The 25,864-nt window shown below is 41.2% G+C and overlaps 3 protein-coding genes across 5 annotated transcripts in view; 1 reads left to right on the plus strand and 2 right to left on the minus strand.

Annotated features, from left to right (window-relative positions):
- Positions 1-216: 216 nt before the first annotated feature.
- On the plus strand, positions 217-4,581 carry si:dkey-4e7.3 (uncharacterized protein LOC402865 homolog). Of its 3 annotated transcripts, none has more exons than XM_035676904.1 (8): positions 217-252; positions 337-470; positions 1,668-1,714; positions 1,943-2,130; positions 2,985-3,164; positions 3,252-3,363; positions 3,887-4,023; positions 4,136-4,483. In XM_035676904.1, the coding sequence occupies exons 2-8, from the start codon at positions 406-408 to the stop codon at positions 4,481-4,483; spliced, it is 1,077 nt and encodes a 358-aa protein (XP_035532797.1). In that variant the 5' UTR covers positions 217-252; positions 337-405. The 3 variants fall into 3 exon arrangements, with proteins under 3 accessions (XP_035532797.1, XP_035532798.1, XP_035532799.1); XM_035676906.1 differs by lacking the exon at positions 217-252 and adding an exon at positions 614-726 and having other exon boundaries at positions 319-470; XM_035676905.1 differs by lacking the exon at positions 217-252 and having other exon boundaries at positions 263-470; positions 4,136-4,581.
- Positions 4,541-6,496, minus strand: LOC118339324 (cytochrome c oxidase assembly factor 5). Its single transcript, XM_035676907.1, has 3 exons — positions 6,264-6,496; positions 5,030-5,113; positions 4,541-4,874 (listed from the first exon to the last, which is right to left on the minus strand). The coding sequence occupies exons 1-3, from the start codon at positions 6,363-6,365 to the stop codon at positions 4,833-4,835; spliced, it is 228 nt and encodes a 75-aa protein (XP_035532800.1). The 5' UTR covers positions 6,366-6,496; the 3' UTR covers positions 4,541-4,832.
- Positions 6,497-7,006: 510 nt separating this feature from the next.
- Positions 7,007-25,864, minus strand: part of mgat4a (alpha-1,3-mannosyl-glycoprotein 4-beta-N-acetylglucosaminyltransferase A) — a 27,354-nt gene continuing 8,496 nt past the window's right edge. The window contains exons 2-16 of the mRNA XM_035676447.1: positions 21,855-22,022; positions 20,667-20,807; positions 15,244-15,377; positions 15,088-15,134; positions 14,854-14,967; positions 13,801-13,876; positions 13,013-13,127; positions 12,407-12,537; positions 12,213-12,320; positions 12,041-12,115; positions 11,819-11,937; positions 10,686-10,764; positions 10,284-10,344; positions 9,646-9,758; positions 7,007-9,509 (exon numbers count right to left, since the gene is read on the minus strand). Of these exons, the coding sequence (XP_035532340.1) occupies positions 9,483-9,509; positions 9,646-9,758; positions 10,284-10,344; positions 10,686-10,764; positions 11,819-11,937; positions 12,041-12,115; positions 12,213-12,320; positions 12,407-12,537; positions 13,013-13,127; positions 13,801-13,876; positions 14,854-14,967; positions 15,088-15,134; positions 15,244-15,377; positions 20,667-20,807; positions 21,855-22,022 (1,508 nt within the window). The 3' untranslated portion in view covers positions 7,007-9,482. The remainder of the gene's footprint in view (positions 9,510-9,645; positions 9,759-10,283; positions 10,345-10,685; positions 10,765-11,818; positions 11,938-12,040; positions 12,116-12,212; positions 12,321-12,406; positions 12,538-13,012; positions 13,128-13,800; positions 13,877-14,853; positions 14,968-15,087; positions 15,135-15,243; positions 15,378-20,666; positions 20,808-21,854; positions 22,023-25,864) is intronic.

The raw sequence follows: 25,864 nt of genomic DNA on the forward strand, positions 1-25,864 counted from the left end.
GTATTTTATTACTCGGTGACCCATGTCTCCAAGTAGTCTCATATACAACATACACTCATGAAATGACATCACTCCGGTACAGTAGTGGCGTGTGTACCCACCAATAAACCGAGAGGAAGAAGAGGCAGGAAGAAGAAGCCCTCGAGAAGGCGGCTGTGGGATTTCCCGCTATAATTTGAAATATGGAAATCTCTTACTACTGTATTAAAGTAATCGTTAAGTAATACCCGTTCCTCTATCTCTGACTTCGCAGTGAGTCAATCTTTAATTGGCTACCCTGATGTCTTGCCCACATTGAACGTTATATATATATAACTATATCTAATATCACCACAGTCTTCCTCCGGCCTGCTTATTGAAGAAGAAATGATCTGAGACATCGCTCCCGGTCCTCCATCTGTCTGCATGGCGGTGATTGTCCGATGTTCTGCAGCGACGTCTCGTATTATCTCCAGGAGAGCCGTGGAGAGGTCAGACTGCACTTTACACTACAAACATACAAACATACAAACACATTTGTTTATCACAGCCGTCCATGTCGACTTGCTCCGGAAGTAAAAAAAATTAGCGCCAACTGACCTGATTTCTATATATTTACTGATTTATTTAACAGGGTTACACAGTCTGGTGACTGCTGCCACTGGACTCTACGACCCTCTGAGTTTAACCTTTACCATAAAGAGCAGATAATGATCTCTCTCTCTGATCTGCTGCAACAATCAACAAGTAAGTGTCTGACCTGTTGGGGAGCTAAATGGCTAATGAGTTACTAACATTAGCTTTACTATTCCAAAGTACACCCACACAACATAAAACTACTAATACAGTACACTATTATCTAACAATAAACAGGTTGTTAGTAATAATAAGTGTTCATTCATTCATCGGAGTGGTTAGTAGTTCCTTCACTACTAAAAAAAAGTTATGTATCTTTCCCGCTTGCCAAACCTTTGTTGTTGTTGTTGTTGTTGTTGTTGTTCCGACTCAGATGTTGTCAGGTCACTTTAGTTGGCTGGTTCGGGTCCAGGTTTAAATCTCTTTATGTAAGGATTGTCTGAAACGTTAATGGGCTAAACAAATGGGGAAATTTACTTCCGGAACAAGTTCCTAAATTCATAAATCGATCACTGATGGATCAAACCGTTTTCATGCCCTTAAATTCAGCAATGACTGAAATGCGTCTGATCTGTATTTAAACTCACTCATATCACGAGAAGCGTCCAGTGTTTGGTGTGTTTGATGTTCCCTATGATACAGTAACTTTGAGTTATACAAAAAAAATAATTGTGTACTGTAACTGTGTAGGTTTAGGTACTTTTAATTTGAGTATTTCTGTTTAGTTCGACTTTACCACAGCTGGATTCAAGATTTAACATAAATACAACATACATATTTCATGCATTTTTATAGATTAACTGCAACATTGACGTTTACACATGAATGCGTCTGTAGTAATAATACAATATACATAGAAAACTGAAAGGGGTGATTCTGCATAATAAGTTAAGTACACTTTTAATGGGTCTCAATATGTTGTGTGCTAATTTTACTGGTGAAGATTTAGTTTGACTGGAGGAAGACTTTGCTCAGATGCATTGTGTAATTTGTGTAACTCCTCCCATTCACTCCCCTCCATTCAGTCACTGATGTCTCTCTCTTGCTCTCAGGTTGTTTGCAGCTGATCGTCGTTGGTTCCAGTCTGTGAGGGGAAGAGGTGGGTTTTGTCTCAAGTTCTTCTCATATGTTCTTCTGTTTTAGATAAGTTGGCTGAATTAAACAACCGAAACAAACGAAGCTCCCCACAGCTTTCTGTAGACCGCCATGTAGGGGGGAAATGTTATCTTTAGTTTAACCATTTACCACAGTAGTTAAACACTAACCAGCACGTTAGACAGGACAGCAGTGTTTCGTTGTTATTGAACTGAAGTCTTTTGCTCCTTAGGGACCACGATGAGTAAAAAGTTTCTGGTGGACGTGGACTGCGGGGTGGATGATGCTCAGGCCATCATGATGGCGCTGGCTGCCCCCAACGTGAAGCTCCTGGGAATCACCGCTGTGCACGGAAACACGACAGTGGAGAATGTGTGCAAGAACATACTGCGAGTTCTGCAGTTCTGTAATAAACTGGAGGTTTGTGCTGTTGTTTTCTATCTACTACTACTTCTACTTTATTTTATGATCCTGACATGACAGACTGGAATATATTGTGTTTTTAAACCAACATCGGTGTGTTTACTCAAGAATGTAGTCAGGCGTAAGTTGGAATTTACTGGTGTCATGTGACAAGTAATAGGGCTGTTTTCAAAACTGCTCAACAATCAGTTTTTGTTCCTCGAACCACGAGTGGAGGCAGGGACTGGACGAGCTACACAACCAGCATGAGCTCAGTCAGCACTAGCATATAAAGATAACATAGCATACAAAGTTTTATACATTTAAACGGAAAATATTCCAAATGTAGATGGTTTCTAAGCATCAACCGTAACATTAGGGAGTCTGTCTTTAAACATGCAAGAAAGGCCGCGCGTGCATTTTTTTTTTTAATGCCATTATCTCGAGATCACAAGTTAATTAATCTTGTGATCTCGAGGAAACAAGAGGCAGATTTCTCGAGATAACGAGATAATTATAGAGAAGTCAAAAATGGAAGGAAGAAAAAGGAAAATGAAGAGTCATAACTAAACTGAAAAGAGTTGTTACCAGAATATACGTCTGAGAGTTCATTTAAGCTATTAACTTCCTGTGTCCACATGCATTGGGGGTGCTAGGGCTTCTGGCAAGGACTGTTGACACATTTCCGTTGTCTCTTAGTATCACCATGTTGTCCAACCGTATCTTAAAGTGTGTAAGAATAGAACTAGGAATGTTAATGCTGCATAAATAGACAGAAATCAGTTTGGAAGCTGATTAATAATAACAGCAGTACAACATTACCTCTCGTTATATGTTTGCATGTCTCATCTACTCTTCTTTTCATGTGTCAGATTCCAGTGTTTAAAGGAGCTGCTAAGCCCATTCTTGGTAACAGCATTGATGCGGGATGCTTTCATGGGCAGGACGGGCTGGGAGACGTTCCTGACCCCAACGCTCCTAGTCTGGACCTGATTCAGGAGGAGGGCGCTGTGTCGGCTATTATCAGGATTGTCAACGAGAACCCAGGAGAGGTGAGAGCTGTGACACGACTTTTACGTGTGCGTATATGATATGAAGCGTCTTTTTTAGGTCTTTCAACCCTTGGCTTTATTCCCCAGATATATCTGGTTGCCACGGCACCCCTCACCAACCTAGCTCTGGCTGTGAGGATGGATCCGTCTCTGCCGAGCAAACTCAAAGGGCTCTACATCATGGGAGGCAACACCGAATGTCAGTAAATTAATGAACTGCTACTTTGTTAACACTGCATTTTAGCAGGTGGTAAATGTGAGACAGTGTGAGACAAAATAATGTACTTTTGAGAAACAGGACTTATTTGAATAATTCTCAATTTCTTTCACCATTACACCTCTAATTGGCACAAAGATGACTGTCTCATGTCATGTCTGTCGTGTTAGAAACTCAAATCTGCCAGAGTGCCAGACATCTTTTACAGCCTGACGCATGTTAATCAACTACTCCTGAGAGAAAATCATTTTTCAAGATAAACTGCTAAACATTCCTCAATGTGAGGATTTTCTGTGTTTCTAAATGAATATCTTTATCTTTGGACTGTTATTCAGACCAAACAAGCAAGCTGAATATGTCCATATGACATTTTTCATTAGTTTCTGCTGTTATCCAGACGGAAAGATGAATCAATTGATCAAAGAAATTAGCTGCAGCCCTGACCGTAACACAAGTGTTTGTAATGGTGGAGTTCAGTGTGTAATCAGAGGTTTGCTTCTTTCAGCTCGAGGAAACACCACAGTGTGCAGCGAGTTCAATTTCGCTGCTGATCCAGAAGCTGCGTACATTGTACTGAATGACTACCAGTGTCCCACCTACTTGGCCTGCTGGGAGTTTACCTGCTACAACAAGCTGTCCTGGGTAAGGCTTCCTTTTACACATTGTAACATGTCAATTCCTAAGACATAGTACAAAGCCTTTTTAATAAGTTGACACATCAATCAACACGTCATCTCTCCCGGTGTGTTGACAGGAGTTTTGTGATGCCTGGTTGGCGCAGGACACCGATAAAGCCCGCTTCATGGCACAGATCTTCCGCTACAGCATCAAGGTGTCAAAATCCGAGCGCTGCGAGAAAGAGTTTGTCGACGGCTCAGGTTTCGTTTCCTGTGACTCGTATGCCATGGCAGCCGCCATAGACGATTCATTCATCACAGAAAGCGATCATCATCCAGTTAGCGTAGAGCTGGCGGGCATGCACACCAGAGGCATGATGATTGTAGATACCGTTGGCTTCCTGAAGAAGACTCACAAGGCTTTTATTATGAAGAAGGTAGACATGGATAAGTTTAAGCAGATGATGATGGCTGCTTTAAAATAAAATGGAGGCATTAGTATTACTGTTTTTCATATTAAACTTGAAATAATGTTTAAGGCAGGCTTTTGATAATTTTTAATTAAAGTGTTTTTTTTTTATAACAACACAAACACATTCATCCAGAAACTGCTCCAGTTTTAGTCAGTGCTACATTTTGCTGATACACATGGTAATTCTTGTGTCAGTGTGCATTGTTCTTTTAATTTGGTAGTCCTTTGTTGACACACGTCCTTCAGGTGGGATAGTAAAGCTGCACATACACTGACCCGGGAGCGTTGCTCTTTGATTCATAGTATTTCAAGTATTTACAAGTGCTCATCCAGTATTCACTCAGCGGCAATCAGACGGGTCCTCAGTATCCTTTCCTTCCTCTGAATCTTGACCTTGTGTCCAGCTGTCAAATAAGGACATACGTTAGTTAGTAGCTCAGTTTAAAGCACGAGTCAAATTAATCTTTAAACAGAGGAAAAAAGAGGAAGCTTAAACATACCCATGTTCTCCACTTCCCACCAGTTAATCATAAATGCAACATCATCACTGCGGACTTACCATTGACCTCTTGCACTCAAAGAAAGACGTCTGCAGGCTTTTGCAGTGGCCTTCCTTCAAACACTCACTGGGCATCTTCCCCTCCTGACAAATGAAGAAACAAGTTAGAGTACACTGGGTGCTTTCAGGCCTGTCTAAATGTGGGACGGTAATAATGTATCTGGTACGTGTTTGGTCGTTTTGTGATCAGATAGTACAAACTGAAAATACATTGTTTTATGTATGTGTATATAATATATATGTGTGTATGTATATATCAACCTCTTTGATGCTGTAAAAAGGTTAAGCAATGCTGTTTAAATACTGAAACGAAAAAGGTTACATTGAGTTATGAGAAACATTTTGTACCATTACCTCAATATTTCATGACAAATGTACAGTCTTTTCTGGGTATTTGACATCGTGTGACTTTCTTGGCACTAATAATTAAACATTTAATCTTTTCTCTTGTGTTTAATTGTAAAAGTGTAAAAAAAAAATAAAAAAAAAGACAAATCATCAGCAGGTGAGGTTGAGACATTTGCACTTCCTCCTACAATGTATTCAAATATACATGACCATTAAACATTTAAATATGATCCTAGAAGAAGAAGACAGGGCTTGTCTTGCTGCCCAATACGTTTCAACCTGCCACAACCTGACCTTATTTGTAAGTGTGTTTTCTACTAATGAAGTTACTAATTTTCTAACTCATTTTTATATACATGTCTTGTACGCTTTACGTTACTGTGATGATGTAACATTAAACGTCTGTTTCCTGTGCCAATAAAGCTCCTCTGAATTGAACTGGATAATACACAGTGTGTGAAGTTTACAGTGAACTCTAACAGCTACAGATTGATGATGGTTTCTATCTGATTAAAGCGACCATCAGCGCTAATGGTGACACAGCAATAACTCAGCTGCTCCACTGTGATGGTAACTAACGTACTTTGATTAGCTTGCAAATGAAGCACCTATTAAATGTAACTGTTGCCGAACAATATTAAATTGACAGTTTTTACAGTGGAGTTTGGTCGTGTGTCCAAATACGTTTCACTCCCATAGTTGCCCTCAGTGTTTAGATTGTGGCTATGCTAGTTGTTACAGGAGTAATGTAGATTGTTTACAATGTGCGGTTCGACTAAACTAGCTGGACTCTAAGCTTTAATCGAGGACTGTATCCAGCTGCAGAGCCTGGTGTCAGACCTGTAACGTTGTGTCAGCTGTGATGTCCAGAGGACGCCTACCTTACCTTTACCACGCAGTCGTGCTGAAGGAGACACGCTTTGAAGTCCTCTCTGATACCGGCGCATGCTCTGTTATCTTCCTCTTTGTCTTCGTAATACTTCGGCATTGTTGCAAAGTCCACTTTAACACCAGTATTAGCTTATTGATAAAGTCACATGTACCAGAATCAGCTAGTTAACAACAGTGACATCGGTACCGAAGCCTCCAGCCACCATGTTTGTGCAACGGCATTATGGGAAAAACGGAAGTACCTGGGGTAAAGAATTGCATGCTGGGAAGACTTGTAGTTTTTCCTGTTGGGGCCTTTTTTTGTTTTTTAGTTGTTGGCAACAGTTAAGTAGATTTTCTTCATGTATGCGTTGTTTAGAAGTTTGCAAGTGATTTAGACAGATCATCGTCTATTTGTAAAAAAGTTAAAACGTTAGGTTAAATTAAATTTCTGGTCACATTTGCAGTTGATCCCTGAGTCAAAAAGTCCTTTGGGATTTCAATCTTTTCCAATAAAATCCTTTAGGATTCCCATACATTTTTAACAGTTCTGAGTTATTTCAGGATTTTCACAGTCCTATTAAATCTTTTTGTTGATATTGGTTCCCCCTTCATAAGAAAGATGTTCTGTTCTTATTGGCAATCTGTTGTTCACTTTGCTTTCACCTTGTTAATTTACAGCTGACACCAAATCAAACCTGGTGATGCAGATGGCATGAGTAATGCAAGTAGAACAAAATCATACACAAAAAATGGCCATGACTTCTAACAACTTTTATCATTTATTTCAAAGATGTCCATGAAAAATGATGTCAAAAACATCAGAGGCAGGCATACACATGTACAAGATGAAGGCACATGAACTGATGGGTGTATGGGGTTAGTCTCCTGTCCACTTTTCACAAATACAGTAGGGGGATCACATGATCGTTCATGCTGTTTTCATGCATTCAGTTTGTGTTTGTGGGATGCAGGACAAGAGGGAGAAGCCAATCCTGTCTGCAGTGTCTTTCCCCTTTCAAAAAATGTTCCACCGTTTCAGTGGCTTGCTCTCATCTTCTCCCAAATAATTAAAATGCAAAAAGAATCTGATGAGGAGGCGGAGATCAAGCGACTTCAGTTTTCTTGAGTACATCTCTAGCATGGATGGTTTGATAAGGGGGTGGAGGAGGCTGCTTGCGACCGAAAAAACATTGTTTATAAATTAAAAATAATAATCATGCAAGTGAACAAGCACGATTAGAAAAACTGTCCCCGTTTTCATATCAATTCCACCAAAAGGCACTTCACTACCCCCTTTGAATTAACCACTGCGATTTAAAGTGAGCGTTTAAGTTTCACTTAGAAATAGCTTCCACTCAAAACATTGGCCACACATACATAAATACAAAACATGTCAAGTGAATTTCAATAACCTATTAAGTGAGGAAGAGGAGAGAGAGTGAGGGAAAGGATAAATGTTCATTGCTTTTTTTATATATATTTACAATCAGTGAAAGTACTACACAACCTCAGCCAAATCATACAGCAAAAAGGCGCACTCTGCAATGATCAGTAGTCATAATATTCTGTCCAATCAAAACACAGATACTGGATTGGACAAAAGAAACCGTTGCGTGGATTTGGAGGAGTCAGTGAAATGAGCATCTACTATGTGAAGATGGAAAATTTAAGTACAATGGCGAAGGGTGTGATGGTAACAAAAAAACAGTGAAAAATCAGTGCAAATCACGCCGTTTCAGATGGTAATCTGGTACAAAACCCCCCTCTTTTTTTAAAACCACTTTCACTTAGCATAACACTATTGTTCTTAACATCCAATCACTAATTGGACTCTTGTATGTTACTTTAAAAATATTAGTATATCCAGCAATCAAAGTGTAGGCAAAAGTGAGAGGGAACAGATTGGAATTATGCTGCTGAGACAATTTCAAGGGACCTGGATATAAGGCACATTTTTTCCCCAATTTAAACCCAGAACTATTTCAACAGAATCTATTCGCAACTCTCCTACCGTTCAGTTTTGGAGCAGTAAAAATGAATTGTTTTAGTTGTAACGTTTTGTTTCAAGTGAAAAGAAACTGGGTCACACTGAACCGAGCTACTTGCACCAGCAGACAAACTTCACAGGTAGCCGTAATAATGAAAACAAAATGTACAATAGCAATTCAGAAAAAAAACCCAAAATAACCCCACAACAGTACACAAATAAAACAGACTCTGAACTACCATAAACATCTCTTAATAGAATAAAAATATATTTTACCTCTTGTACAAATTAAAGATTTATTTCAAATAAATTAAGTCACCTTCATAGATCGTCATAGCTGTAATAATATATCAATATAACAATATATTCCTTCGGGAAAATGACGCCAAGGCAATGTCTGATTGGTTTACTATAAATGGACACTGAGGTCATACACAGCCTGTCAGACAGGAGGTCAGATAGATAAGGTGTCATGGTACTCATTTTCTTGATGGATTGGGCTCGTTACCACAGAATCTGGCCTACGGTAAAAGTTGTTACTGACATCCTGAGTTTGTGTTTCAGGACGAGTGGAGCATTTGAGTGTTACTGACAATACTCTGGAAGTGAGGGAGACATTATTGGTTGGGCTGGTGTTGATCTAGAGCTCTGTCACCTCTGTCGAGAACAGACAGCAACTGGCCATTAGTGATGACAACATTCTTGAACATCACGGACATTTTTTGCCAGGGCATTAGTGACAGTGCAAAGCCCCAGCTCGTCCAAAAGGTGGCAGCATTGAGTAACAGAGAAGGATTTGGCAGCATCTACACCAGTGGCCAGGTGACTGGTTCTCCCCAGATGTGATGATTTGTCCTCATTCATCCGAACAGTTTTCTGATTGTGATCAAAGCTGCTGAACAACACAGTCACTTTGAGAGCCAGAGCTGGGAACAGACGTCTTCACACACTTCGCTGTTGTTCTTTAGACAGTAGTATTCACATTCTCACAAATGATTTAAGAGCACAAGAGTGAGGGAGAGATGCAGAAAGAAAAGGAGAAATCGATCGATGAGAAGCAAAATAAAGTACATTAGGAAGAGCGGGGACAGAGAGGTGGCGTTCCTCAGACAAACTCAGACGAGCAACTCTAGTGGACTCTAATGACTTCACTGCTGGTTGCTAGGTGCCAGAGGCCCTGCGTAAGCAGTCTAGGAGATTTTGGTCCCCCTGGGGGCCATGAGTCATGTGCCCGGTCCAGAAGAGTCAGCCAGCTATCCTCTTTATATGTATCTGCAGGAAGAGAGCAGAGAATCAATGTGTGTTATAAGAGGTGTTATTGAAAAAAAAGGAGGCAGCATGCATCTGGAGAGAGTGGTGTTGTGTGACTGGAGGGGAGGTTAACAAGTGAGGCGTGTGATTGGCTTACTTCACTGAGGATGGCCCACACAGCCGAGTCTTTGATAACTGAAAGCCGAAGTGCCACCACAGGATTGAAGGAAGGATCTACAGCCCCTTCTGCCACACCCTTCACAAAATGACCTGCGTGTTTAAGCACACACATACACACAGTATTATAATTGTTTTTATTTGTATGCAGAGTGCACTGCCAATAATTCACCAGTCACAGTGCTCAAGTGAGAAAAACAAAAACAAATGTGAAACATAACTTGGCAAAATTAACTGATTCACTGAAAAAAAAGAACCTTATTCACACTCCCACATCTATCACATTCAAGCACTCTTTTTTTGTTTTTAAGAAATCATGTCTACAAGGAACATACCACAAAAAAGCTACGAAACAAAAAGATGATTAGAAAATTTAAAGATGAGTAAATGACTGCACGAAGAGCATAAAACTTCAGATGAAAATTGGAAGGGATAAAAAAAGAAACAAGGCTGTGACTGAGAACATTTCACACACTTTTTGTACACCGTCTATCACTTTAGACACCATCAGTGTGAGTGTGTAATATGATCATGATGTTTCAGTGTGTTTGTATGCACACACAAACACACACACACACACACACATTTAAGCAGTAAGAGACTGTCAAATCCACTTACCAATCCTGTAAAAGCGGTCTTCAGTTCGCTTGTACTTCTCTTTGGTCTGCAGTCCAGGTTCCTAACAGATGAACACAGTGAAAGGTGGATAGAAGAGTAAAATACGATAAAACAAATGAGGATTTTTTAAAAATGTTTTATCATTTGAACAGCACTTGGACACTGGATGTGTGAATCACAATGTCAGATTGTATCGCCTCTGGCCGAGCAAACGATTCAGTCACGCTCACATTCCTGTCGATAATCAATACACTTTGTCCCTAAGCAAAACCACTCACTGTAATCTAATCAAAACTGTTTGCACATCACACCACAGAGGGCTGACAGACTGCATGTGTGTGTGTGTGTTGTGTGTGCTGTGTGTGTGTGTGTGTGTGTGTGTGGGGGGGGGGGGTTCCCTACCGAGACAGGCAATATTTCCACTGTGGTGTTCTCAATCCTGTCCCCTGGGTGCTCCTGGTTACCACTGCGAAAGAGAAACCTGCCGAACAAATCAAGCATTCATTTTACATAGATGGATAAGCATTCTTGCGCTTTGGAACTGCCACTCAGATACACACGGTCCATTAAGTCACTCATTAGGTGAGTTAGGTAAGTCGTGTCCATTAAATGAAACATGGGTGTGGAAAAACTATGTACACACCTTGTGTCATCAGGGATTAACTGATCAGTCAGTATGGTCAGTAGGATATAGTTCATCAAAAGTTCAATGGTTATCTCATATGCAGGTCATAGCTACAGGTTTTGACATTACAAAATCCAGTATTTCTGCCTTTTTTCATCAGCTGGAGGATGATTTGAATGAGCTTCACTTGTGGCTTCGCTTATTTTATCGGAAACAAGGTTGTTTTCACATTAGTTTGTTGGTGCACTGTATTCACTCGTATTAAATGTTAAAAACAGGCAGAGAGTAGGAGACAGAGGAAAAATGCCGGCCAGAGACGGAGGCAGTGACGGGTCATAATGAAAGCTGTGTCTCTCTCCAACTGCTGATGAGATGTTGTGTAATCAACAGGCAAAAGAGTCTGAGCCGCTGTAATCAGTGTCATTCAAAAGCAGACAAAACACTTGAGAGTCAGACAGTGGAACGCTGGATGGCCCTTTTCCCAATCACTGCCACTTCCTTTATTATCTTTACAAGAGCGGTGGAATGCATTCATCACTATAAAATGAATCTCCACAAGACCAAACATCTTTTTCAGGGTCTTCTCTGATCGCCATCAGCTCGCTTTATATTCACTGTCTTGCTGCCTCTCTACCTCGGCTCCACAGAGAGGAGGAGGTTGGCCCGACAATGCTTATTTTAGAGCACTCTCATTAGCTCATGCTGATCCCCGCACAGACACACACAGACACACTGAAGCTAAACCTGAAACACTGAAGGGCAGCAGGCAGAAATAAGTGAGAAGAGACAGATTTTTGTCTGTGACTGTTATGTTGTTGTCGTAATGACAATATACAGCATGTTTGGATGTGCTTTGCGTGTTATCTGAATGATAAGAAGCTGTGTACACAAACATAACGCAAACACGTACCTCTCTATGCTAACAGGTCTGTCAAATTTGAAGAGCACATAGTCTCCTGCAGTGGGAGTGATGGCCCAGAAGAAGTCCTCTCCTAGGTACGTCTTCTCTAGAGTGTGACCCTGATACACCTGTGTGACACAATACACGCTTTGTACCACCATGATCACAGATTTTGAAGTCGGGGGATACTGCATTCAATTAATTGTTTTTATAGTCATTCTAATGTACTACCTTCATCGAAGTGGAAACCTCAGCAGGGGGGTTGACGTGCATCTTGTGGAGTAGTGGCTTCAGGAAGTCCTTGTCCTAAAAACACAGACAGAGGGGGGAAGTCAGCATTTCTACACAGGAAGCAGCCTCTACTGTTGCTGAAAATAAAGGACCGTGAGGGCGTGAGACTCACTGTGAGTTTTTGGATCTTTCCAGCAAGAGAAGAATGGAGTCCCACATGTTGAAACAGGGAGGGTCTGAACCGCACACGTAGGCTGGACTTCTGCCGCTCGCAGTGTTTCTTTAAAGAAAGGAAAAGGGAAGAAATGATATGACACATTCCCCTCACAGTGACACTCGTATCTACACAGTAATCACAGTGCATACCGCATCTTTCTCAGGATTGCAGACTTTAACCCAGAGAATGTGGTCCAGCAGCCAGTCGATGGGCTTCTCCTTGTAGAACATGAAAATAAACTCAACGATGAGGTTTAAGTCTGGAGCTTGGAACATTTTTCCTGTATAAAAACAGAATAAGGGAGGTTTACAGACGTTCATTGATCAGAAGCAACAAGATGATTCAATCAATAATGTGGACGAAAACGAAAAATTTTAATAGTTTCAGTTGGTCTAAAAATATACCCATTCCTTATTTGCATATTATAGTGAGTGTTACAATGCTCCCTGCCAAATTCTATTACTTTACAATGACCCAATTTGTATGTGGATCAATCTAATTTCCATCTTTACTTAACTGGCTGCTCCGAATTCGTCCACACTGCATTTGACTGTTTATCACGAACCCTACAAGTCTGACAGTATGTCAATGCCTTGCCAAGAGTTAAGATAATTAGTTAATAACCACTTTAGAGAGGCCACTTAGCCAGGAACGGCATTGTTTGGCTGTGCTTTCCGCTGACGACACAGATTTGGCTTCTTTTGACGGACCCCAAGTGGATGTCGAGTATTGATCACATGCTTAATGGACCGTACCAATGAAGCCCAGCTGAGAGAACTCCAGGATCATCCAGTCCTCCGACGAGAGCTGCAGGGCAAAGTTCTTCATAGTGGCAAAGTAGTTGGGCTTAGCCACAATGTCATCCTCCAGCTGAAGGAAGAGAGGAACACATTTTAAGACAGAAGTAACCCACTTTTAGAGTTGGGGTTAATTGTGCAAGGAGGAGGGTGAGACGCAGGAGGGAGACTCCTCTATGTTCCTACAAGGGGAACACTGAGCTAAGAAAACACTTCTGAGTCGCTACACTAAACTAGAGTAGCAGCAGATGTCGGACAGGCAGTACCTCTTCCCTCCTGGTGAGAGCACAGAATGGAAATGACACACCCCATGCATAAGACAGAAAGATGGGAGATTAACAACACAGTGAAATTAAACCGTGAATGTCTGGTGTTAGCTCTCTGTTGAGACATTTATATAAACATTCCCAAATTGGACGCCTAGTTTAGCCAAGACGACAGATAAGAGCCGTGGAAGTCTAAGAGGATTAGGATCAGAATAAGTGAAACTGGCTCCAGTCAGAAAACAGAAACCAAAAAAAAATAAAAAAAACACAGGCTCTGATGAATGGCTGCAAAAACACACAGTTGTTTCAAGTACTCGCCATGTTTTAATTTGGTAGGACAAGCTCCAAACTAAAAGCAAACCAGTGTTCGCCTAGTACCAGGCTTTCACTCTGATACATGAGTAACTGTCTACAGAGCCCTTCTTAAAATGCACTCCAACAAGTTGCTATGGGAACATTGTTTTTATTTTAGTTACATACCTGGACATAATAAACTCCTTTGCTCACAGCGTACATCATGAGGAAGGAGTAGTCCAGATTCTGCTTGGTCCTCCATCTAAACAAAGTAGAAATCATCAACATACATGATAAAACCACACACACATGCAAAACTGTGTAAATGATGAACTTCCAGCTATACTGAATGTTACAACAGACTCTATCTGAATCATTTATAAAGAGCTGTCACACTAATTGTTTGATCTGAATTATCTGCCCTTGCTGCGGTCTGACTCATGGCTGCTCACTGAGGGACTGCAGGTGCTCACGATGCTTTCAGTTAGGTGTGGGAGGTGGCACACAGAGTTTTCTGAGTGTGCTAACACACACACACAGCAACTCACACACTCTTAACACTCAGGTGAACGCACACGCCACGTGCACTTAAACTCAGCCAGGTGTTTGAGTGCTGCTGCACTGGAATAAGTCTTTTTTTCTATGCCATTCTCTTGGATGCATGCACACATACAACAAGTGTCTAAAATATAACATTTTTATACCACGGCCGCCCACGTTGAACAAGACAGTAACTATTCAGATGGCCATCAGAAGCATCTGTTCTCACAAACATCCACATACTAACATGCCACAGTCCTCTAAAGGCTAGTATCTGAGTTCATACTGTAAGTGGTCGGCGCCAACTGCACCATAAACAGATTTCTAATGAATCCAATCGTTAGCACTACAGAGGGATGATAGGTACAGAGGAGCATAAGAGGGAGCACTACAGAAAGAAAGAGATAGAGGGTGCTGCTGCTGATGACCTTGATCTGACTTTGAGAAATGCCTGTGGAATACTAAGTACCTAGGCAGCCTACCTAAAAGCTCTTGCCTGCTCGCTCCCCTCCCACGTCCCCCCCTGACTCATCCTTCTACTTTTTTTTTTTTTTTTTTAAAATCACAGCGCTCCTGCATTTCATGTCTCTCAGGGCTGGCTTCTTCATGATTTCCATAATGATTTTTTAATCACGTTTTGTCCTCACTGAACATCAGAGCACAGACAACACAGATGTCCTGCCTGTGTGAATTGCTTACTTGACTCTCTCTTTGGAGTCTCCGAAAGTCTCTTTGAGGTTGGTGAGGTCGGGGTAATAGGCGGCAGGTGGGGAGATCACCTCCAGCAAGCCTGAACTCAGCTCTGTAGAAAACCTGAACGAAAGGACATCATTGATAACATCAACAAGTGTGACATACACACACACTTTTTTCTGGGCAACGGTGTGTTTTCACTCCTTTACAATATCTCCACCTGTCAGGAAAGGTACTCACTCTTTCTCCAGGCCAGCAACCACGCTGTGAACGTAGTCCACGTCAGTCTGCCGGGATCAAACGAGGAAGTCACATTACACACAGACCTTTCTGCAGAATAGTTGCGATCACTGTGGGCAAGCTATGACTCATACTGTATGAATAAGGAAAGCTCACCTCCCCAACGAAGACAATAATGACACAGTCAAGTTTCTCCTCTGGTGACAGCTTGTCTATGAGCGAACGCAGTGTTTCTGACAGATAAGACTTCACCTTTCGCTTCACTGTGGGGATCCCCATCACCATGGTAACTGAGGGAGAGAAGAAAACAGTATGGAGGTGAGAGCTGGAAGTGTCTAAGGCTGCAGGGGTGGCCGTTTAATCAAGTTGACCCAAAATCAAATAATCTTTAATGTTAGACAACGACTAATTACATCAGCCTAAATCCACAAGAACAGGAATTCATGCCAGACTGACAGATGGCAGTGGGAGGGATGAGGTAGTTTTGTAATGCATCTGCTCTACCACGCTGCATGTTATTAACGAAAAGTGTCTTTAAACAACAATCTTACACAATGTGGGTAAAGTCATTTATTATGAAACATACAACGTTTCAATTTACAACTTAAGAAGAGATTCACTGAATTTAAGAGGCATCAACGTTTGGACTTTAGACAGACGTAACAAATATTTATCACAGCTGGCATTTGCTCAGATTATGAGTTTTTACTACCAGCTAAAAATTGGAGAGCAGAACTGACAGAGCATTTAAGAGAGGCTCTGACTATAAAACATTACATAGTTACTAATTATTGTTCAAGCTGAATAATGGTATGACAAAAGTATGACAACCTTTTTTTACTTGATTTTTTACATGACCCGACAATTAATCAATAAATCTAAATCGTCGTCAGTTCATTTTGTCAGTCAACTATGCGCTTAGTTATGATTGCAAATATGAGGCTAATAATCATCTCTGAGCTCATATCTGTATAATAATGTTTAAAACGGTGCAATGCTTTCCCAGAGAAAAGAAAAACAAAGTCATGTGTTGTATTGATGAAAGATACAAACAAACAATGTGCCCTATAGGCGTCAGTAATGATTGTGAAGTAGATGGACCAGGGCTAATGTGTGCATGTGTTCCTCTGTGCGTGTAGTTTAAAACGGGAAGCATACTAAGTGAGCTAATTGGGGGCAACGAGGGGCCTTGAGGTGCAGAATGAGTGAGCCGAACAGTGGACTTGAGAAAGGGTTCAATCCTCCAGAGTGATCTGCACAGCGTGGAGAATCTGTCCCAGTTTTGCTTTGTGTTTCTCACGCTGAGCTCCGTGTCATATAGCGACACCCACAACCACCAAGAAAGTAGGTCGAGGATGAAAGGAGAATGTGGGAGGAAGGAAAAGAGACGGAGAGTGACAGAATAAGGGAGGGTGGCAGACAGTGAATGAGTGATAATGCATGCAAGTGCCGTGTGAGCAGGACCGACTCCAAGACTGCCCCTCCCCGTGTCCCTTGATCAGCCTGCCCGCTTCACTCTGCCATCCTTTCATCTCATCTTGGAAAAAAAAAGCGAAACAATCTACATTTTTGTCTGCTTCTCCGTCACATCTGTGAAAAGAAGTGATTTGGCATGCCATGCACATAAAAGGAGCTGGTGTTCAGCTGTGTTTGTAATGTCCAGCAAAATATCATTATATTGTTTGCTTAAATGTAAATATGCACTCTGACTTATCAAATTTGATTGAAGTTTAGTTGTTTTTTTTCCCCCAAATGTAACTAATAATTATTGTATATTTGTTTGATGATATTTAACAAAATTATTATTTAACTGTTATGCTTTGGGGTAAATCAGGCATCAATGTTATTATAATTTGTACGACTGCTTCTGTATCAAAGTAAAAGTAAATACCAACAATGTTTTCCTCAGGAAGAGAAGTGTTGCTGCTGGGAATGAGATGCATCCTGAGTAATCTGGATGCTATATTTTATTGACTGAACCTTTTTTTAAACTTTCAAGGCCTCACAAAGCCTGAGGGACACTCTGTCTGTGTGTGTGTGCGTGCGTGCGTGCAAGTAAGTGATACCCCTTTTAAACAAAGCTTCCTACCAGTGGAAAAACCTACAATCCACAACCTTAGTACACCACTCATCATTAAAAACCCTCTGGGTAAAATCAATTCTTACAAAAAAAAAATATGATTTTTGTAAAAATGTTCACAACTCTAAATGTATAATATCCTTTTCCAAGTTTCCAATAAGCAGTCATCATAAATCTTACTACCCATTATATGGGTTGCATTATCCAACCAGCAATGTATAGATGCTCCCTTGCAGGAAGAATAATTATACTCCTTGTTGTATTTCTTCTGTTTGTGTGCAATACTGCACAATATTGTTTCACCGATTAAATTAAGAAATTCACAATATTTAGTTTGTGGTCAATGGTACAAGCTCCATAGCCTGTGAAGACACGACGCCGCACTTGTATGTGAAACACTGTCTGACAAGCATCCCAAATGGCCACATCGTGGACGTGGGTAAGCAAACAACCTGGTTATTATATATAATGTCAACAAAGTCTGGTCGTTACTCCATGTGCAGACAGCTGCAGGTGAAACGCACATGTTTTCTGCCGTGCAAAGCTCAGCTGCTTTGACATGTGTTACAGCTTGTTGCAGCTGGAAAATAGAACCTCGTCCTATTTGTTTCCTTCAGTGTTGCATTGCAGCAATGCAGCTAGCCAATCAGGGTCCACACTGAAACAAAGATGTTGTTTTTGGAATTGTGAAATGAAAATGTAAAATCAGTGGTGGTTGAAAGCATCGATTCATGTTTGGCAATGCAGCTGAAACGGGTGAGGTTTGGTACACAGTGTTCAACCATCAGTCCGCCCTGTGGGGTCAGGGGTTGAGGACAGGTCCTTGATGTTGAATGTGTTAAAAACCTACATAGTTGCCACTCAAGGTAATTAGTTTCAGATTAGTTAGTTAGATTAGATTGTGCTGAATGAGTAATCCACTGAATCAAAGATGTCTATGCCACATTGAACCCTCTGCTGATAGTGTTCAAGCAATTATATCAGAAGCATGAAATTGGGTTCACCAGCAAGGAAGGAACAAAATATGCAAATATGAGGTTTATATTACTGCCTTGTTCACACAGAAGCAAATACCAGTACTGTGGTTAGCAGCAGTGAGTGGGAAGCCGTTGAGGGATCATATTCCTGTCTCCGCACTGGTTAGTAGGGACAGCTCCACGGAGAGTGGGTGGGATCTGGGGGAGACTGTGTGAACCGTCACACGTGTTAGGCTTTCGCACTGAGGTTCTTTGCAATAAGAAAAAAAAAAAAAAGAAGCAGCTGGCACATGACTGTCTACTCTCTCCTCAGGCCAACAGAAGAGTCAGCAAAGACTGCAGTACAAGGAATTCCAAATTGGGGAGAAAGGCGGTGGGAGGGAGGAGGGGTCTTCAACTGTCGCTTGTCACATGTTGGCAAGCTAGGGACTTGCCAAAGGCCATATATGTGTTTGGAACAAGCAAGGCTGTATTTACAATAATGCCGTTTTGTTGGTTTCTGTCTGAAAGGGGCTTCAGTCAGGCCCTACTCCAACCATTTCAGTCTGAGAGGTTCTCTGAACTGTTTCTTCACGTAATCCTTGTTCAATTTAAAGTGGGATGATGTCCTAATTTGCACAGCTATAAATATCCCAATGTCAGATATGCTTAGACTAGCATGGAAACAAGGAGAAAAAAAAAAGGAAATACACAAAGGCAGAAAAAAGGAGGTTAAAGGCACTATCGGGGGCTTGAGGCGAAAATTGGCAGTGGTAATCAAGCATGTCACAGGGCATGCACGGGTGCTGGAGGGGCAAAACTTCTCTCAGGCAGTCGAGGAACTCTCTGACCCACCAATACTGACATCCACAATCGCTTCCCAGTAGCAGTACATCCGGCTTGGCTGTGTATTCCAGATAACACAACTGAGGCCCTGTTTACACCTACCATTGATATGTGCCTTGGGTGATCCAATCTCCATTGTATGCTTTATGCATTGTTGTCCTTGTTTTTAATGGTTTGTGTTTTGATGAAGTATTGCTGATCCTGTCATTACACCTGCCCCAGGACTGCAGTTGTAAATTAGCCAGGATGGCTAAACTGGCACATTTGCAGAAATGTATATTAATGTGTACTGTCCCTGTAACTTTAAACTGTATGAATAAAGAAACAAATCACAAGTGCGTCAGTCCACACCTGGCATTAGAATGCGTCTCCACAGTCTCTCAAATGACCACTTGTCGTCGGGTCTCTCTTCCCTGCTCTTTTTGCAAATAAACACGTACATCATTTCCAGTTTCCGTTGTACCGACTGCTACTTGATCAGATCATGTCCGGTGTAAACAGGACCTGATAGTGTTTTAGGGTGAGAAGCTGGTAAGAACAAGACAGTGGCTAGACATCTAGACATTCGCTATAGAAAGAGTCTTTGAAAACATTGTCTGCGGGTAACAGATACCTGCCCACCTCTCATAAATCCAGACAGACTGGCAATGACTAAGAGATGGTAATCATAGGCTGTGCATTTTTCTTGTTTCCTGTGGGAATATCTTGTATTCAATGATCAAAACAGGCTATGGGCCAGGGACAAGACACTCCTACTTGTTCCAGACGTGTCCTTTCTTTCTTTCCTCTAATTTGTCTCTCTAAGGGCCTCTGTTCTTTCCTTCAGCCATTGTTGATAGGAATAAAGAAACCCCATTTGAGATCCTCAGCCCCTAAACCTGCACCCCAATTTCACTCCACCTATCGTGCTCACAATGCCAGATAAATAATCCTTTTAGAGGGAACTTGATATGGCAGAGGTCACATCCTGTTCGCTGCTGCTTGCAAAGTGAATCTTTAAAAATAAAAATGGAGTTGTTGAAAATAGGAGTTAATAGGAAAGAGTGAAACAGGAGAGGAATAATCCATATGAAAGGAGAGGCTGACGACAAACAGCAGCTTTGAGAGGACATGTGGCACTTTTAGGTCTTCACTGGAGAAAACTACCTAGTGAAAAACTAATTACAACGGTGGATTTATCGTGGCCTATATCTAATGATTTTGTAATCTTATGTTCAGTTTGTGTTTAAACATTCTTTGTACAGCACTAACGTTACAGTGAACCTCTCAGGTTCAATAAGAGAGGACAACACAAAACCATCTTAACACACAAGTGCCAGCACAAAAACAAAAAACAAAGCATGATGGAGATTTGAAAGCAAGAGAAAATCCCTGTTCGATCTAGGTAAGAGGTAGGATAAATAACGTGTCAAGTAAACACAGAATTATTCTGTACATACACTATGATTATCTTCAACTCTGCATGTTATTTAGAATGATCCTATTGCAAAGCTCAGTCCAGAGAGGATACTTGTTGTGAACTAGTCACTAACTGAAAACTTGTTGAGACTTGATTCTCTCCCTGGTGTCATGAGGATCTCTGGAGTTTTTTAATGTGTTTGTGTAGAACGAGCATGCGTACTCTGGAGAAAAAAAGCCTCATAAATCAGGGAAGATACTGTTGTACTGAATTTGCAGTGTGCGCATACGCTTCTCACCTCCTGTGCGGCCGAGTCCAACCTGCACGGCAGGGTGCAGGCTGCCCTCATTGTTGAGAAGGTGAGGCAGGTGGTGGTAGATATTTGGCACCTGGAGAGGTTTCCTGTTTGCGAGCTCCTTCAGTAGTTTCTGCGTCTCATCTGAAAGAAGACAAAGAGAAGCTAAAGTTAAATGCAGTCCTCTTCTCAGTTTTATCATATGACGACAGCAGTGAAATGATGCCAACAATGACGCTGTGACTACAGAATCATAGAATAAAATATTGAACTATATACTGACTGATTCACAGTAGAAAATCTGACTTCTTCCAGAGAATATGAATACTACATGGCTGCAGGACCCCACCTGTGCTATGATCATATGGTGTACATACTGCTTTTGATGTTTTCTATTAGTTTACTACAGCCAAGCAAAATCATATAACCAAACTGAGTTCTCATTTTCCATTTGTGTGTGTGCATGATGTATGACCAAATCTAAAACTGTTTTCCAAACGCATAATAACTGCAATAATTTCAATTCACATAAAACTATATTGACAGATAATGTTCAGTTTCAAAAAAACACTGCTATTATGATGATGAAACTGAATATGTAATGGCCTTTTCATTTTAAAACTGGGAGACAATGTGCAACATAAGCTTAAAAACTAAACAAATTAGCCTTTTACATTTTTAATGTGAATTATGTGCTGTGCTAAGCAGTGAAATGGTCTTTTGACTGGTGCGTTCTGCCAATTAGATTTTATAACCCACCCAGTGGTTTTGAGGGTTATAAGAGACTGATTTAACAATAGAAACCTGCCACTCTGAAAACGACCTTGGGAAAAAGCCGGTCTCATTTTATTTTCATTAGAAATGAGTCAGCTTTTAGAAAAGTACTTGCCCTATTAATATCTAGTATTCTTTATAACGCTGTGTCATGATGATTTCTATGTCTATAAATCTAAAAGCAGGAAAAAAAAGATATCTAGGAGCCCTGCATGTTTTGATTTCAATCCATTCAACAGGTGATGCAGAGCCAATCAAAAGGGAATCCTCAATTAGATGAAAATTGGAACATTGCAGAATTCACAGACAACACTGCGACATCCTTTGCACACAAATGACTGAAAAGAAAGCTATGGTTATTTAACAGTGTTACAGTTCAGGTGGTGTTAATGGGTCTTTGTAAGCATTTAAAGTTACCTGAGAAGTTAGTGAGGGCATCTTTGCTGCTGTTCGTCTCAGCAATGGCGCGTCTGAACTGCTCCAGAATGTTGTTGAGCTCAGACGAGCGCTGCAGCGTCCTGTGCTCTGCCACACGAAGGCGCTCTTTCAAGGCATGGAACTCCCTCTGGTATGCTATCAGCTTCTCTATAAGAAATTTAAAAAAGGAAAAAGCAAAGTAGGGTACATTAGCAGGTGCCAACATGCACTATATAAAGTTCCTGTACTTGGGGGGAAAAAACAAAAAACACAATGGTCTAATAAAAGGACCACTTTAAGCTCCAGGAGCGCAGAGTTCAGCCACAAAGTAAAAAACATCTCAACAGACTCGAGCCTGGTCTTCACAGCATGTGTGAGCGGTGCGTGACGACAGCATAGCTGAACTGCTGAGGCTCACACGCCTCTGGTGTCCACACAGAGTCTTCCTGCTGCTGCCAGCCTTATCCTTCTACACTTCATATATACAACACAATAAAAGCCTTTTAACAAATGAATAGATTGTGTCCACAGAAACTCCAAAGAGCTTTTAATCTGAAACAGATACAGGAGGTGTTCAGTTAAAAAACATATTCATAATATATATTATAATATTATATTCTACAGATATATACATTGAAACTGTAGTGAAAGGTGCATATGTTGCTGGTATCATTTTGATATGACCATGAACTCATCGTCAGTGTCTACCTTTGCTGTTAACCACACATTGCTGGCAGAAAAAATAGGCTAGACCTCGACTCTCTGTAACACCTGCACCTGAGACATGGGTGCTGAAATAAAAAGATGTTCTGCAACGCAAGTGCAATGCTCACACATGCTATGTGTACCAGGGATAGGGAAAGCATTTGGCAGATTCAACAGCTATCAGTGGGGATGGGATTTTGGAAATGTGGCTGTAACATTATGTATCTAATATGACATTTATATTTCACTGCCTCATCTAAGCAATCAATTTGCAAGTTTGCTTCAGTGTGTTCAAACATTTCACAATGGAAAGTAAGGTGTTTTTTTTTTTTTTTTTAATTGCTCGATTCTGATCCACCAGAATGTGACCACTTGTTTCTTGGACCTAGGCCTAAATAACCTTATAATAGGAGATATAATTTTCTAATTTAATCTGTCCTTTAACTGAGAACACCTGAGGATTAGTACATTGTTTTTTAAATAAGTAATGTTAACTGAGCAATTCAGCTTTCACATTTATATGGTTACAAACATTCACAGCTGTCCTAATCTGACCTTTTCTGAACAGGTTTCCTGAAGCAGTTTAGAGGGAAGTGCATTGAATCTGTAGAGCACTTCGAGACAAGCTGCTGAGGGGAGGGAGAGAGACACTTTTTTCCCAACCAGGATTTCTAAGATTGTGCTTGGATTTACAGCACTTGCCACAAACCTGTCTTTCCAATCTATCAAGTACTGCACCTCCGTATGATGATATTATCGACAATGATACGGCACTCAGGAGCAGCTATTTATTGGCAATGCCAGCCGCATATTTTTACTGGAAAGTACGTGTGAGGTTTAGGGGCACTGCACTGCAAACGTCAGGAAATATGCCCTTGGTGAGCTCTTATCAGGAAACCGTTTAGCAGTGGGTGGGTGTGAGAGTTCGAAAGAAGAGGCTATGAAATTCTGTGAAAAGGGGGAGTAGCTGTGGTCAGTTGCTGAGCTGAGATGATAGATGCATTAAATAAGCTACAAGTGAGTCAGTCTTTCTGCTTATCTTACTTTATGAAGTTTTTGTGGTCACTTATCTTTGTGCTGGGTTTCTTTTTCCATTTAGTATTCTTAGTGTCTTTTGTCTGACTGTTGCTTGGGTTTCCTTTGTAACCTCTTTTGAAAAGTGCTATATAAATAACAATAAAACTTGATTTTGTTCCAAAATTCATGAGGTTACAGGCAGAGTACGAAGAACATCTCAGGTGTGTGTGTGTGTGTGTGTGTGTGTGTGTGTCTGTGTGTAAGGTGGGGCGATGGGTTTGGTCATTCTCTGATCTTCCTCTGCGGGTAGATTTATTGTGCCCTTTTGGCGAGCCCTCCAATACAACAAAACCCAGATTCCCTTTATCTTCCCCTCTCCATCACTCTCTCTCTGACTGAGCTATTGTCCATCCACTGTGTCCTGGCTCCTCTTCCGCACAGAACCATGTTGTTCCTACTGAATGTTGATCTCTAAGACACACACACAGATGCTGTCATTTGGCCCAAACCTCATGAAAAGGGCAGCTTTAAACTAAAACAGACTTTCATCTTCACATCAGTCCTTTGATTGCAGGACCCCGGGCCTGTTGAGTTAAAAACCACACCTGCAAGCCCACTGTGCGAAGAAACAAAAGACACACAGAACACCACAGGAACAGAAAAAAATATAGAAGTGGTTTCTGTTTAGCTATATGTATATTCCCACACACACACACGTATTGAGCGTAGGCTTTTACGTGTATTGCATAACTCTTTTCGAAGAAGTGCCATCCTCATTACCTGAGCAGCGTGTCGAAGCCCACGTAAGTTGGGGTAGTGTTGACACAAGTCTCTTGACATTTCATTTAAATGTCACTCTTGATATACTTGACATACTACAAATTAAGTGGTATCAACATAAAATTCAAGTCATAGTGGTGGTGAACAATGGTGAAGCTGCTCTACTGGTGTACGACTGCTGGATGACTGAACGGGTACACAAAATGCATTAAACAATTAGACCTACCTGAGGTCTGGCGTACATCTGCACAATCTCATTATTCTCCTCTACTCTCCAGTGGTGGGGGAAGGGCTAAGTGGCTCTGCTCTGCCTCAGAGCCCGACAACCTCTCCTCTCCTTCCTCCTGTTTCCATCCAACCTCTTTTCTTAACATCGTCTCATCCCTTCCTCCAAGGGATGATGATGATGATTCTGGATTTCTGCCTTTCACATTCAAATGTTTGTTAGCGTGCTAAACGTGTCTACCTTTCTACGCTATCTGCACGTCCATCCTGGGACACACTTTTGTCTTCTGCCTCCTCGTTTCTCTCCTGGTTTCCACAGACCAGTTGCCCTCCTCTGTCGCTGGGACATTTTGCCTTGAGGTGTCATCGTTGATTCATTTGCTTGAGTTCATTTTGTTTATTAATGAGATACATGGGAGGAATGGGGAGTCGCATATATAATGGAGGTTCAACAACTAGCCTCTAAAACGACCAGACTCGAGGCCTCAGACAACCGCACGCGCACACGCACACACACACACACAGGAAGGAGATATGCTATTCCTTATAAAATCTTTCATTCAGCACATTTTAAGTTGTTAATTCTCATCCACAAAAACGGGTGTTAATCGATTAAATTGGCTTTTCAGTAAAAAAGAATAAATATCAACTGGAGCATATGCCCATCAGCTATAACATTATGACCACCAGGGCACCCTGCACATGCGTCAGTGTACCTTGGCCACCCATGACCCTGTCTCCAGTTCAACACTTTTCCTTCCCTGGAGATCCTCTGACCCCGTCGTCTAACCATCACAGTTTGGCTCTTGTCAAAGTCGCACATTTTTCCTGCTTTAACATCAAAATGTTCACTTACTACCTAATATATCCCACCCAATGACAGGTGTCATGATAATCAGGTTTATTTACTGTCAGCCCTCATAATGTTATGGCTGATTGGTTTATATGACAAAAACACCCCTATTTAGCAGTTATCTACATGTTTACTGCAAGTTGATAGCAACACACACACACACACACACACACGTGACCAAATTCTGTGCTGCTTAGTACTAAACATGTTAACTGGCTCCAGCAATAGATGAGACAGATCTTGAATGTTCAGTAATGATTGTTTTAAGCTGATATGTCTGCAGACTTCTTTAAAGACATTGCTCATAGTCTCAACATGATTGTTGCTGCACTTGTTGTGACACTAAACTTGACCTCAGTAAACACACTTGAGTATCTGAAGAGCGGATGTCAGAGAGAGAGAGAGAGACACAGAGAGAGAGAGAGACACA

Source organism: Morone saxatilis, unplaced genomic scaffold, assembly GCF_004916995.1.
Source record: "Morone saxatilis isolate NCDOM2014 unplaced genomic scaffold, NCSU_SB_2.0 Contig5, whole genome shotgun sequence".
NCBI classification, from domain to species: domain Eukaryota; kingdom Metazoa; phylum Chordata; class Actinopteri; family Moronidae; genus Morone; species Morone saxatilis.